At 40.0% G+C, this 16108-nt stretch overlaps 1 protein-coding gene across 6 annotated transcripts in view; it reads left to right on the top strand.

Moving 5' to 3' along the window:
- ubap2l (ubiquitin associated protein 2-like) overlaps window positions 1-16108 on the top strand; it is a 298828-nt gene that overhangs the window by 84890 nt on the left and 197830 nt on the right. For all 6 annotated transcript variants that reach the window (XM_051923264.1, XM_051923266.1, XM_051923265.1 and 3 more), the window contains one exon: window positions 6001-6169. In XM_051923264.1, the coding sequence (XP_051779224.1) occupies window positions 6001-6169 (169 nt within the window). The remainder of the gene's footprint in view (window positions 1-6000; window positions 6170-16108) is intronic.

Here is a 16108-nt window from a genome sequence, read left to right on the forward strand (position 1 = left end):
CTGACATTTATTGAATGAGTGCCGCATTAATAGGAATGTTTCTGTTTGTTTACAATCGCGCAAGCGGATACACGTGACCGCATTCAGGTCGTAACGCAAGATGTTGGTCGTAAATCAAAATAAAAATTTTGGTCGTAAATCAAGTTGTTCGCATGTCAAGCCGGTCGTATATCAAGGGTCGACTGTATCTACATATACATACGTATATATACATATACACATCGATATATATATATATATATATATATATATATATACCATACCATTTTTATTTGTTAAGCGCTTAAAAACACAGCATTACAACTGACCGAAGCGCTGTACAGTTAAAACAAGCAAGACTAAAAGCAAAATATTAAAAAAAAACAAACATTAAGAGAGAATTAAAACAGAGACACTAAAAAAAAAACAGGTCAGGGGACCCAATAAAACAGAGAAATAGCAAAAAGCAAGTGGGAATAAGACAGGTTAAGAATTAAAAGCCAATGTGAAGAAGTGCGTTTTTAGGTGTGATTTGAATGTGGTGACTGAAGTGGCTTGCCTAACCACTAAAGGTAAGGAGTTCCAGAGCTTGGGTGCACAGACAGAAAAAGCCCTTTCACCACGAGCTTTAAAATGTGCCTTGGGAACGGTTAGGAGCAGCTGATCTGCGGATCTAAGAACACGAGGGGGATTGTGACGATGGAGCAAGACACTCAAGTAGGCAGGGGCTAGACCATTTAGTGCCTTATAGATTAAGAGGAGTATCTTAAAATCAATTCTGAAGCTAACCGGCAGCCAGTGTAGGGTTTTTAAAATCGGTGTAATGTGTTGGCTTCTGCTGCTTCCAGTTAAAAGTCTTGCAGCCGTAATATATATACACAGTGGAACCTCGGTTCACGAACGTCTCGGCACACGTACAACTCAGTTTACGACCAAAAAGTTCGCCAAACTGTTGCCTCGGTTCACGACCAAACACTCGGTATACGAACAAGCCAGGTTCCCTTTCGGTTTGTTGATGTTCATTCTCTCCCTGTGCATTTCCTGTGCAGCGAGCGGGAGAGAGCGCGCGCGCGCACACACACACACACACACACACACACACACACACACATACACACAGAGAGGCAGCGCAAGAGACAGAGGGCTGTACACACACACACACACACACACACACACACACACACACACACACACACACACACACAGGAGCACGCGCGAGAGAGGCGTGTGCACACACACACACAGGAGCGCTCTAGACAGACACACTGTGAGCTGCAAAGCTGATCGCACCCCCAGAGAATACAGACGCCCCTGGGAAAACCCCTAAGAAACATGGACAGACTACCTTCACATTCCTCCTTTCCCTTCTTGCCGGCTCTGTCGTATAATATGCCTCTCGTGCTGTGCTCCGCCTTCTTAAAAAGCCTGCACGGGCTTCTTTCAGTTTGTTAAATTGGTTGCTTGCTTCTCCTTCTTTCTGTCTCAGACAATCTGTGCTCCTGGCGGAGCTGTCATCTCTGACTTGTCATGGAGCACGTTTAAACTGTTGAAAAGATACAAATGTTTGTTTGCAGTGCTTTGAATAAAGTTCCTTTTTTTCTACAACCTCCTGTGTCTCTGTGCAAATCTGTGACCCAAGCGTGACAACACACACAGGCGCTCCAGGCTCGCAAAAGAGAGACATTGTGCATTCTATGGTATAATTAACTATATTTGTGCTTAAAAACTAAAAAAATGTATATATTTACATACAGTTTCTACGGTCTGGAACGGATTAATTGTATTTACATACAATCCTATGGGAGAAATAGCTTTGGTTCATGACCAACTTGGTTTACGACCAGAGTTTTGGAACGAATTATGGTCGTGAACCGAGGTTCCACTGTATGTATGTATAAATAAATAAATATATTTATGTATATATATATATATATATATGTATATATTTATGTATATATATATATATATATACATACAGTGGAACCTCGGTTCACGACCATTTCAAATCCTGGTACTGACACCACTGTGTGACCCTGTGGAAGTCACTTCACCTGCCTGTGCTGCAAAAAACAAAAGTAATGTAACAAATTGTACCTCAGATGTTGTAAGTTGCTAGAATAAAGGCATAAGTAAAATAGATAAATATGTATTATACACATAGGAACTATTTATTTATTTTCAGTTAAGTCATCTGCAGCAAACTTTTACAAATGAGGGTTTCTCATTTTTAGATAGTGCAAACTGTTTCTTCTTCATTGACGTTTTCTCTTGGAGAGCTTTTTTCATTTCATTGAAAATGAAAGCAGCAGCTGCCAAAATATGTAGCTTTCTTATTAATTTTTCAACATTGTGTAAAATAAATGTATAAAGTAACATAAAAGGTTTAAATACTGGTTATCCTTTTACACTAAAATATTACTAAAGAGATACAAAAAAAGTAAAATGGATATGTTCTTTTTCTTTAAGGAGATTAAATATTACTGAAGAAAGAAAAAAAAATTAAACAGCCAAATGGGGCTATGCATACGAACTTAAAAGGTTTAAATAAAACAGAAATATATATTTTATTTTTACTTGCTTAACTTGTGGAGGGTGTATCCTGTAGCAAAGCCCTAACTTTTTTCGTGAAAGCCCGTTTTAGTCAATAAGGCTTAAAAAAACGTGTAAAGATATTGACAATAAGCTAAGCAAACCCAGGAAGACATCCATCCATCCATTTTCCAACCCGCTGAATCCGAACACAGGGTCACGGGGGTCTGCTGGAGCCAATCCCAGCCAACACAGGGCACAAGGCAGGGAACCAATCCTGGGCAGGGTGCCAACCCACCGCAGGACACACACAAACACACCCACACACCAAGCACACACTAAGGCCAATTCAGAATCGCCAATCCACCTAACCTGCATGTCTTTGGAATGTGGGAGGAAACCGGAGCGCCCGGAGGGAAACCCACGCAGACACGGGGAGAACATGCAAACTCCACGCAGGGAGGACCCGGGAATCGAACCCAGGTCCCCAGATCTCCCAACTGCGAGGCAGCAGCGCTACCCACTGCGCCACCGTGCCGCCCCAGGAAGACATGGAATCGTTTAAATCAAGTATCATTACATCTTCCTTTCTTAAAGAGAAGTAAGGCAGTACTTATAAGCTTACATATTTTATATATAGACATAATATATATATATATATATATATATATATATAAATACTATATATATAATATATATATTATGTGTGTGTATGTATGTATCTCCGACGCCGTGCAAGCACAGTCTTGAGAATGCAACGTATAGTTGTACAGAAGAAAAGCAATCTTGCCTGAAATGAATGGCAACCTTTTGTAGGTCTATGAACTTCATTTAAACTTTAGGTTTACACGGTGCTTTCTTTCCGAAGTACCTGCACTCATGAATATGTCTGTATGTGTGAGTCGGTCAAATGCACGCGCTTCGCACCAGCGAAGTACCGCTTTTAAATTTTTATTAAGAAGAAAATAATACCTTTTTAAATTGAGGGAAAATATACTAATAACAGTTTGTTAAGGATCTGTTTTTTTGTGAAGCTGCCTTCACTCGAGTGATCACTTCGACCTGAACTTGGTGGCCAACTATAAGCGTTACCTGGTAGGTAACCACCCATACAATCAGATTGTGAATCAGACTACGAATGCCATGAATGTAATTACACACTCACTGCACTTGCTTACGGTAATCGAACCTCGGACGTCAGCGCTATAGGGGCTTAGCAGCGGTGAAGTATTGCTTTTAAATTTTAAGAACAAAAGAAAACCTCAGAGGTTCGATTCCGTAAGGGAGTGAAGTGAGTGGCCGGTTACCTACTAGGTAACGCTTATGGTTGGACAGCAAGTGACGTAACATCAGCCACGGTGCCTTCAGTTGTGAGAAGCAGATCATAGAATGATTGAAAATAGTTTTGCATTTACCTTTTTAGTAAAAGGCGAGCTTTTAAGCCTTAGAAATCACCCCGTAAATGCACACGTTTAATTGCACAGTCTGTAACAGCCGGTGTAACTTATGATACTGGTAAAGGTTAGCTTTTTTTTTTTTTTTAATTCACTTTTCATTCTCACAGTCGCATTCAGAAATCAAATTTATGTTGTTGTTCTAAAATTGTAAGAATAAGAGCAGTTCACTTCTCAAAGTGAAGCCGTGCGGGATCGAACTCGCCACCCTCTGATTCCCAGTCAGGAGCTGATACCATTACGCCACCGCGGCGGTTGTAGTAAGAGTGTCAATGTGGCATGCTAACGCGGCTTTTTTTTTTTTTTTTTGTGCAGTTATATTTTTGAATAAAAGGGCACATGTTCTCTTATTTGTACCTTTTGTGAAAGTGTATCTTTGATATATGGACTTCAGGCTTCATACGTTATATAGTTTATGCCTACATTTTGTCATTTACTATTAGAATATGAAAAACGTTTCTGTTTTAAAAATGTGTTTGCACAGACTACTATAGAAACGGAACACACATGAAATGCGTGTATTCCAAATAACGGTATATTATTTCCACTCTAAAACTCCACTTCAATCCCAGATAATCAAATCAAGGCAAGGCATGAGCTAGGAGAAGTTCGTTCTAAGTCGGTGGGGGGATGGAATAGCTGGCTGCTAGTAGCTTGTGTTTATCAGCACATTTAGATGACAAAAGACTCTGGCGGAGAGGTGCAAACGGATTTAAGACGCGATTTAAGGTGGGACGGATCTACGAGTTTTTTCGTAGGCTCTGGTAATTCTAGTGTTAATGAAGAATCCAACTGAGGACTTGTAAGGCATTTGAAAAAAAAAAGTACAGACTGATGTACTTACCCTCTTTTGCAGTTGTGTATTTGGGCCTTTCCTGTTTTTTTAATCAAGACCATAACGGACACCTCTGTATGAACTCTTCAGTATCTTGAAAATCTGTCACATAATAGCCATCACTATGCAAAAAAAAAAAAAAGAAGATTGGCATGTTTCTTGAGAAAGCGTTTTCATTTTCACTATTAGTGAATAGAATGGCAGTACCTTGTAACCCGATTGAACACAATATCAGGTATCATTAGAGCTAATTTAATTACAAAGACTACTCTAATAACCAGTTACCATTGATTCATAACTAATTGCTAAAATAAGGGAGTTTACCATTAGGGCACTAAAGGAATAGCTGCTGAAATGGGTCTTTGTAGTCATGTGAATAAAATAAAAAATCAGGTCTTTCCAGCAGTAATAGAAATATATTTGAAATACTAGTAATATCGACTATTTTTACATCAATGTAATATTATATTGATGTTTTAATTTCTAACAAAAACATGATTTTAATTGGTAGTACATTTATATTGTTGTTTTTCCCATAGCGCAAATATGACTTAGGAATTGAATACTTCTCAACATTCAATCCAATATGGTATTCATAACACATCCCATGCACAGGGTTTACTTTTGCTTTTTTTTTTTTTTTGTTGTTCAACTCGTACTGTCCTTCAATAAATGAGTGAAATGTCTATTAATATTTTGTCCTTTTTTGCTGATGATTCTTGGAAGATACTAAGTTTTCATGCTGTTCATTTCTATCAGTTTATCTAGTTTCCTGCCCTCCATTATTTTGTATAAACAATTGGACTGTCTTCAAACATGTCCAATTGAGTAAATAGTAACCATGAATTAACACACTGCTTTTTAAACTGGTAGAGTGAGGTGATACTGGTTTGGTGCAAATCTTTTTGGAGAGAGAAAAAAACCCAAAAAAAACTCACTTTTATGAATGTATTGCTTTACAATATTTAAATATTGCATTTTCTTGACACATTGTTGAAATGTGTTATAAATAAACCCCTGGGAATATTTTTGTAGTAGGAAAGGGCATTCTGGTCACAAAGCTAAATTCATGATATGATCAGCAAAATCAGATGAGGTTTGGAAAATTGATAAGTGTGTATTCTTTCTGTCATTGACACTTAAGTTTACAGTATAATTTTACATTCTTTGATACTTTTCTAACATCTGAGTGATATCCTCCAGGACTCTTGGGAAATGGTTGGAAAGAAGAAAGGTGTATCAGGTCAGAAGGAGAGTGGACAGTCAGAGTCTAATGAAGAAGGTAAAGAAAATCGAGAAAGAGAACGGGACCTCAATCGTCGGCGAGGACCACTACCTCGAAGAGGAAGGGGATCTAGCCGTGGTCGAGAATGTGAGAATTTTTTTCATTTCCTTTTTTATGTAGACGATTATTCCATTAAGAGAATGCTTGATACACAATTTATAGATATTTACTTGATTTTTGTTCAAACTTTTAAACAGTCATATAGGGTTTTATTCAGATTTCACAACAAAGTGTAACTAATCTTTACTGCACAAGGCCCATTTTCTATTTAAGTTCAGATTTTTGTGTGCTGGTGGACAACACATCGCCCTCTACACCGTACATCAGTCAGCCACAAGATTGAAACCATCAGCCTAATATTGTGCAGGTCACCCTAGTGCTACCAGAGCCGCCCTGACCAAATGAGGCATGGACCCCACAGGAATGCTGAAAGTGTCCTAGTGTACCTGGCACCAAGACATTAGCAGCAGATCCTTTAAGTCCTGCTGTGTGGAGCCTCCATGGATCTGACTTGTTTTTCCAGTACCTACAGCACATAGAAAAATTAGTATTTGCCCCCTTCCTGATTTAGTATTTTTTCATGTTTGCGACACTGAAATGTTTCAGAACATCAAACAAATTTAAATATTGGACAAAGATGACCCAAGTAAACACACAATGCAGTTTTTAGTGATTTTATTTATTAAGGAAAAAACTATTTAAACCCTATGTGAAAAGTAATTACCCCCTAAACCTAATAACTGGTTGTGCACCCTTAGCAGCAACAACTGCAATCAGGCATTTGTGATAACTGGCAATGAGTCTTTCACATTGCTGTGGAGAACTGTTGGACCACTGTTCTTTGCAGAATTGCTTCAATTCAGCCACATTGGACGGTTTCCGAGCATGAATCGCTTTTTTTAAGGTCATGCAACAACATTTCGTTGGATTCAAGTCTTGGACTTTCACTGGACCACTCCAAAAACCTTCTTTTTGTTTTTTTTACGCCAATCAGAGGTGCACTTGTTGGTGTGTTTTGGATCATTGTCCTGCTGCAGAACCCAAGTGCGCTTTAGCTTGAGGTCACAAACTGATGGCCAGACATGGTCCTTCAAGATTTTTTGGTAGAGAGCAGAACTCATGGTTCCATCAATCACAGTAAGTCATCCAGGTCCTGAAGTAGCAAAGCAGCCCCAGACCATCACCATGTTTGATTGTTGGTATGATGTTCTTTTTCTGAAATTTTGTTACTTATGCCAGATGCAACGGGACACTCACCTTCCAAAAAGTTCAACTTTTGTTTAGTCATTCCACAGAATATTTTCACAAAAGTCTTGGGGATCATCATTAGGGGTGGGCGGTATGAAGACAAAATTTTATATCACGGTATTTTTCTAATTATCCCGGTTTCACGGTATTCAACGGTATTTTTTTCCTCATGCATGAGTGGATGTTAACCACATTTTCCACTGCAATTACTGGCTAAGAATAACCTATTCCACTGTCAAGAGTATTGTACATTGTACAAATTAAACATTTTAATGTGCACACAAGTATTAATACAGTTTTGTATTGCCCCATAAAGTGATAGTTTTCAAGGGGGTGGCACTAATGGAGAGGTATCACATTGCATGACAGATGCAGTCAAAATATAGAACCTTTTTATTGAACAAATTTTGCAAAAAAAAAAACAACTAATTTTGACAACATATTTTCAACCATACAAAGAGGCATTTACACTTAGTAAAATATCCAGAAGTGCTTGTCAAAAATTGTATTGCACCGAATATGTCTTAGAAAAGGAATAAATAGTAAATGTTTTTTGTAAACCAACTACACTTTCTGTTAATGTTAACAATCTCTGTCCACTGACACGTTAAAGTGACTTTTTAAACAACTTTATCATCATTAAACTGCATAATATTTAAACTAATAAATAATAACAATAAAATAATAGTATTATTACTGATAGTTGCACTATTCAAGACTTCAAGCACAGCTGCATTACACAGTATTCACCAACTTAAAATAAAATAAAACAAGTGCAACTTTGTGATGACATCTTTACCAACTGAACCATCATTTAGGCAAACTGCATTAATATGGACCTTGCTTCAAGCTAAGCTATACTGGGAAGAAAAAAAACAAACTATATGTCGAGAACAAAGTCAACATTTCCACTTTATTCTCGCCGTTTATGTTGAGATTAAAGTCGACATTTCCACTTTATTCTCATAGTTTACTTCATAATTAAAGTAGAATGTCGTTAACTAAACTTCTTCCTAAAATCAATGTTTAATCAATTACTTAATTTACCCCGTCATAAATTAATGCAGCACATTAAATGCTTTGTGTTACGTTTCCCGACCCAGTGGTTAATCACTACGCTTCTTAAACTGACTTCCTCCGCACTAAGAGAAGACAGCAATCACCATACAGAATCCATTCACTTCATGATATTCCTGTTTTCTGAAAATTTTAGAATGCTAAGATAAATACTTGATATCATTTTCATGATGAAATGCATTAAAGCAGGTATTACACATGCGCGGTAGTGAGGTGGTAGTGCTGCTTCCTCGCAGTAAGGGGTCCCCAGGTGTATGATCAGTGTAGAAAACTTTATGGCAGGTGTGACGAGGCTCCAAAAAACTGGATGTATGAATAGCTATCGCACAGGTTTAACTTAAATATTGTGTAAATGTTGGGTTTCTGATCTGCTGGTCGGAGACACGAACACAGAATTCAATGCATGTTGTTCTGAGCGGGCTATCTTTATTGCATGCATGCTGTCTCTATCTGACGTACCAAAACCCCAGTTCCTTTTTCCTTCCTTCCTTTTTCTTTCACCACATGATAAACGTCTTTGTGAAATTAAAGCTAGTTATAAACTTAGCCCACGGAGTGTTCAGAACTTTAAAAATATCTTCGTTATACATGTTTAATTATGCCATCCATTCAGAGTTGCGCCCATCTCTGAACGAATGTGAGATTTAAAAGTGCAGAAAGAGGATAAATCTCGTAGAGACTGAGGAAGAGAGTTCCAGAGTTATGGGGCTCTAGCACCGAAGGACCTGCCTCCCAAAGTGGAGAGTCTGGTGCGCGGGACTGTAAGGAGAGTACTGCTACAGGACCTGAGAGAGCAACAAGGAGTGTAAGGAGCTAGTAGCTGAGTGAGGTAGAGGGGGTCAAGGTTATGTAGGGCTTTGAAGGTGAGAAACAGAATTTTGAATTTAATCCTTGATGGAACCGGTAACCAGTGAAGCTGGGAGAGAACAGGGGAGGTGTGAGCAAAACGCTTTGTGTGGGTGAGGTCTCTAGCTGCGGAGTTCTGAATATGTTGTAGCTTCTGTATAGATTTTGCAGGGAGTCCAATGAAGAGGGAATTACAGTAATCAGTACGAGACATTATGAAACGATGAACCAGAGTTTGAGCATCAGACAAGGACAGAAATGGACAGAGGTGGGAAATGTTAGAGATGATGGAATGAAATTTTGGAAAGAAACCTAATGTGTAGCTCAGTTAAGTGATGAATCAAACAAAACACCAAGAACCAAGATTTTTGACTACAGGAGCAGGTTTGACAAGTGTACCATCAACAGAAATAGAGAAATTGGATGCCTTAGAAAGTTGCAATTTTTGGACGTACCAATAACACTTCAGTTTTATTGGCATTAAGTTTGAGAAAGTTATTTTCCATCCATAGCTTAAGATCAGTTGATGCATTCCGTGAGTGTGCTGGGAGGTGAATCTGTAGGGAAGTCTGTACTAAGATATAACTGTATATCGTCTGCATAACAGTGGTAGTTAAGGCCATGATATAAAGTAAAAAAAAAAGTAATGGCCCAAGGACTGAACCCTGAGGGACACCATGTGACACAGGTGAGGTGGAGGATTTATATCGGCAGTGTGTGACAAACTTTTGCCTATTAGAAAGATATGTATGATGTGACCCATTGAAGGGCTAAGCCAGAGATGCCTACAGCAGAGGGACGTGACAGGAGGATTTCATGATTAACAGTGTCAAATGCTGCACTTAAGTGAAGGAGGAGAATATTAAGGGAACCGCAATCTGCAGACCGGAGAATATCATTGACTACACGGAGAAGAGCTGTCTCGGTGCTGTGTACGAAAGCCAAACTGAAAAGGCTCAGTGTATATTACAGTCCTGATCAAAAGTTTAAGACCACTTGAAAAATGGCAAAAAATCATATTTTACATGGTTGGATCTTAACAAGGTTCCAAGTAGAGCTTCAGCATGCAACAAGAAGAAATGGGAGTGAGACAACACAGTTTTTGAGCATTCAATTAATTGAAAATAATGATTAAATTGAAACAGGCTGTTTTTACAGCTGATCAAAATTTTAGGACCACATGCCTTTAAAAGGCCAAATCTGTGCAAAGATGTGGATCCATTGTCATTTTCTGTCAGGTAGTCACACGTTCTGATGGCAAAGGCAAAAAAACTCTCCCTTTTTGAACATAGTCGGGTTGTTGAACTGCATAAGCAGGGTCTCTCACAGCGCGCCATCGCTGCTGAGGTGGGACGCAGTAAGACAGTCATTTGGAATTTCTTAAATGATCCTGAGGGTTATGGAACAAAAAAGTCAAGTGGAAGACCCAAAAAAATTTCACCAGCACTGAGCCGGAGGATCCAATTGGCTGTCTGTCAAGACACTGGACGATCCTCGACCCAAATTAAGGCCGTTACTGGTGCTGACTGCAGCCCCATAACCATCAGACGGCATCTGAGACTGAAGGGCTTCAAAACAAAAAACGTCTTCAAAGACCTCGTCTCCTTGAACGCCACAGAACTGCTCGTTTGGACTTTGCAAGAGAGCACCAAACATGGGACATTCAAATGTGGAAGAAAGTTTTATTCTCTGATGTGAAAAAATTTAACCTTGATGGTCCTGATGGTTTCCAACGTTACTGGCATGACAAGCAGATCCCACCTGAGATGTTTTCTACGCGCCACAGTGGAGGGGGCACCATAATGGTCTGGGTTGCTTTTTCCTTCAGTGGAACAATGGAGCTTCAGGAAGTGCAGGGGCGTCAAAGGGCCGCTGGCTATGTCCAGATGTTGCAGAGAGCATTCCTCATGACTGAGGGCCCTCGTCTGTGTGGTAACGACTGGGTTTTTCAACAGGACAACACTACAGTACACAATGCCTGCAGGACAAGGGACCTCTTCCAGGAGAATAACATCACTCTTTTGGCCCATCCTGCTTTTTCAAGTGGTCTTAAACTTTTGATCAGGACTGTATAAATGATGCCCATATGCTTAGGTCTGAAATGTGTCGTTTTGAACTTCCTGCGAGTGGTTCTTACCACTTGGAGAAATGTTCCCACTCACCTCATGGAAACGCTTGCATCAAGCATGCCGCAACGAATTTTTGAAGTGATCAACAATAAAGGTGGAGCTACTCAGTACTGAGTTCATGTTTGGAAGTTTGATTTCTGTTTTGGGGGGGTTTACGGGTTTTTTTGGAGGTGTGGTCTTAAACTTTTGATCAGCTGTAAAACAGCCTGTTTCAGTTTAATCGTTTTCATTAAATTGCATGCTCAACAAATGTTTTGTCTCACTCCCATTTCTTCTTGTTGCATGCTGAAGCTCTATTTGGAACCTTGTTAAGATCCAACCATGCAAAATATGATTTTTTGCCATTTTTCAAGTGGTCTTAAACTTTTGATCAGGACTGTATCTAGAAGAAAAGCACGGAGTTGTGTAGCAACCACACGTTCCATCACCTTCGCCAAAAAAGGGAGATTAGAGAGAGGTTAGTAACTGGAGAGAGAGGATGGATCTAGGTCAGGTTTTTTAAGGACGGCGTAACTGCAGCAGTTTTGAGGGCAGTAGGGACAGAACCTGAAATGAAACATGCATTTAAAAGTGAGGCAATATGAATACTAATTATGGATAAGCATGTCTTAAGCAGAGAAGTTACTTATTACTTTTTCACATAGGGACCATGTAGGTTTGGATAGTTTTTTTTTTTGTTTTTTTTTTTTCTTCTTAATAAATAAAATCACTTAACTGCATTTTTTGTTTACTTGGGTTATCTTTGTCTAATATTTAAATTTGTTTGATCTGAAACATTTACAGTATTTTGCGCACCATAAGGCGCACTGGATTGAAAGGCGCACTCTCAATTGCGGGGCTTATTTCTGTACTTAAGCCATACATAAGGCGCACCGTATTATTCAGCGCATGCAAAAACAAGGTAACAGAAGCAAAACAATGAGTTTAGTTTAAACCTTATTCTACTACGTATTTAAAAATACACTCACATTGTTTTTGATCAGTTTGTTGTCACAAATCCATCGAAGTCCTCACCTTCTGTATCTGAATTGAACAGATGGGCAAGTTCGCCATCAAACATGCCGGGTTCCCTCTCGTCATTGTCGGAATCAGTCTCGTTGCTGGGTGGCTGTTCAGCAATGATTCCAGCTTTCGCGCAAGCTCGGACAACAGTCGAAGCAGACACCTTAGCCCAGGCATCCACAATCCATTCACATATGGTGGCGTAACTCACCCGGCGCTGCCTTCCAGTCTTAGTAAAGGTGTGTTCGCCGTCTCTCATCCATCGCTCCCATGACGCTCGCATCTTCACTTTGAACGCCCTGTTTACACCGATGTCCAGCGGTTGGAGTTTCTTTTGTTAATCCTCCTGAAATGATGGCAAGCTCCGTATTCATTTGCTTCACTTGTTTTTTCCACAGTAGCGGTGATATGGGCACGCATGGAGGTCGCAGATCACAAAGACTGTGATGCATGGAAAAACCCACCCGGTCTCTTCACATACACCTCTCTCAGCCACTCTCTCATTTTCTCCTCGTCCATCCAGCCCTTTGGATTGGCCTTAACAATGACTCCGGCTGGAAACTTTTCTTTTGGCAGCGTCTTCCTCTTAAAAATGACCATAGGTGGTAGTTTCTGTCCATTACCGTGGCAACCAAGAACAACAGTGAAAGCCGATTTCTCATTGCCCCGTGGTGCGTATGGATACCGTGCTGGTCCCCTTTTCTCCACAGTATGGTTCATGGGGGATGTCAAAAGTGAGAGGGACCTCGTCCATGTTGGTGATGTGGTTGGGCTGGATTTTTTTGTCGGTAATCTTGTTGCTGCAGTAGGTGCGGAAGATGGTCAGCTTTTCTTTGTAATCCGCTGGCAGTTGCTGCGCCACGGTAGTTCGTGCGCGGATGGCGAGATGGCGCCTTTTCATAAAACGAAAGCACCAAGACGGACCTCCTTGAAAGTGCTCGAGCTTCATGTCTTGTGCTATCATTATTGCCTTCAGTCGAATGGTGACTGTAGAGACGCTTCTCCCGGCTGCTCTTTGTTCAAGAATCCATTGTTCAAGTTGGTCTTCCAACTCTGGCCACCTCGCCTTGTTCCCGCGGAAACTCTTTTTGTCTTTTTAACTTGGCGTAATTCATTCTCCTGCTTCCTCCACTTCCGAACCATAGATTCATTGATTTTAAATTCTCTCGCTGCTGCTCTATTCCCATTTACAACCGCGTAACTGATAGCCTGTAGTTTGAATTGTGCATCGTAAGCATGTCTCTTCTCTGATGCCAATTTTCAGGGTCCTTAGCCAAACAAATGTGGTTTCGCAAGTGCACCAGTAGTACAATATACCTACCTGCCGTAGGCGTGGCGGAGGTAAGTGTACGTGGCTTTACGTAATGTTCTGCAATTGGTTTATCGCTGCCAGCGTTCATAGTGTACGTATTACTACGTCCCTATGTCGGCAGGGAATGGTCTGACAGTCAATCAAGCAGAGCGCTTACTAAAATGCACAACAACATTTTTACAGATTTTGGAACTCAGTGCACACATAAGGCGCACCGAATTTAAAGGCGCACCGTGGATTTTTGAGAAATTAAGGCTTTATAAGTGCGTCTTATAGTGCGCAAAATACTGTAAGTGTGACAGACATGCAAAAATAATAAATCAGAAGGGGGGAAAATACTTTTTCATAGCACTGTTCCACATTTTGGTTATATCCGCAAAAGGTGGCAACTTTGAATCAAAGATTTGAATGAAATTTTATACGCTTGATTTTTATTTGCCGTTGCTTTTATTCTATACCTTGATTTCGTAAAAAACTGAGGTACTCTATAACTTTTCACCAGTAGGATAGTTAATTTTTTTTGAGTAAAATGTTTTGCCTTTTGTGTATATAACTGTTTGATTTACAGATTATGCAACATGAGAAATGTTAATTTTTTGATTGTTGCTGTTGTGTAGTTAGAAAGTGATATAGAAGTAGTGAACTGAAATGAGATGCAGTTCTCTTTATTTATATTTTTGAACTTTTTAAATTTGTATATCAAATGTACTTTTTTGCACATGTACAACTTATAAGAATGTCAGTCAGGAAACGTAATTGACATGTTCTATTTTCAAAAAGTTTGTTACAAGAAACAACTTATTTAAATGTACTGCATATCAGTAGACCCTTTTAGCTTCTCAGTAGCTATTAAGGGGGGGAAAGTGTATGCAAGAGAAACCAGAGTTAATATCAGATGTTTTTGGTTGTGTTCCCACAGACAAAAACAACATAAAGCTCGTACAATATGAATGGCCCTTTGTTTTTATTAATGGGGAAAATGATCACACTCATTTAGCTACAAGATTTAAAGTAGAGTTTACAATTTTAGTCTTTACCTAGAGTTTTCCCTTAATATTTTGGTGCAAATGTTAAGGATGATAACTAGACTTCTGAATATGAACATGTATGTTTGTTTTTTGAGATTGATTTTCTTCATTATGATCTTTATTCATTTTTAAAAACAAAGAGTAATGATTGTTATTTTTAACACTTTTAGGGCAGGTGTTGACTTTTGTCGACAGGAAGGGGGTTGAGGGTGCATTGTCGACATCCAGGGGTAGAGGGCGACAATCAACTGTTAATAGTGACAAAACCTCACTGTTACGTCACAGGCATTCCCTCTCTGCTCGGAGGAATGTTAGACTCTGACTCGGCATCTAATCCTTGCGTTAGACTTGATGTACGAAATGTAAACAGGCAAGATGGCATCAACATCTCACGAGGAGCGAAGCGAGTGCAGAAAAGAAAATACTCAGCAGACGATGTTTTGCGCATTATCGCTGAGTCGGGACTCTGATTTTTCAGAATCGTGATTTGTTGACAGTGATCAGGAGATTGAGCAAGAGAGTGAGGAACTAGCATCTGCTGATCGGGTACACCAGCCGATGTCACCCCAGCTGATCGGCTGCCAGCTTAGCGCATTTGCGCAGCCAACGAACCTACTGCAAGGTCATGTGGGAGGAATACCCAGACATTGATCTGTGGGAAGCCAAACTGGCTTCCGGACTTCATTGATTGCTGTTGGAGGCTTCGGACTTCATTGGCTTGGCTGTGGAGGCGTCCGGACTTCATGGCTTGCTGTTGGACACGACAGATTACCTGCTGCTGGACTACTTCAGGCTGCTCTCTCCTGATGCTGCTTTCAGCAACTGTCAGATGAGACAAAACAGGTATGCAGAGCAATTTTTTTTGAATCGTGTGTTGCGCTTGCACCCGCATTCTCGTTTATCAAAGTGGAAAACCCACAACAAAAGTATGAGATGAAGGGCTTTGTGGCATTACAGATAGAGATGGGACTAGACTGCTGATATAACTTAAGGGAGCATTGGTCCAAACGTGCTTTGTCCCCTGGTGGCTTTGGGACAGGTCATACCGCGTGATGATAGGTACGTGCTGCTGCAAACCTTTTATTCACTTCTGTGATGACCAGAAGCAAATCCCAAGGGGTGAGTCAGGCTATAACCCGCATGTATAAAGTTCAGCCCCCGCTTGACATTGTGGAACCAACATATAAACAATTTTATCAGCCTGGCCGTTGATTTGTCTGTGCATCAATCTATGATAAAAATAAAAGGGACGCCTTTTTTCCGACAATATATACCAGGACAAGCCCACAAAGTGTGGCATAAAGGATTTTGTACTGGCAGAAGTAAACACTGGTTTGTGCCTGAAAGTATTACATATACAGGAAAGTATTCCGTTGACAAGTCA

This window comes from Erpetoichthys calabaricus, chromosome 2, assembly GCF_900747795.2.
Source record: "Erpetoichthys calabaricus chromosome 2, fErpCal1.3, whole genome shotgun sequence".
NCBI classification, from domain to species: Eukaryota; Metazoa; Chordata; class Cladistia; order Polypteriformes; family Polypteridae; genus Erpetoichthys; species Erpetoichthys calabaricus.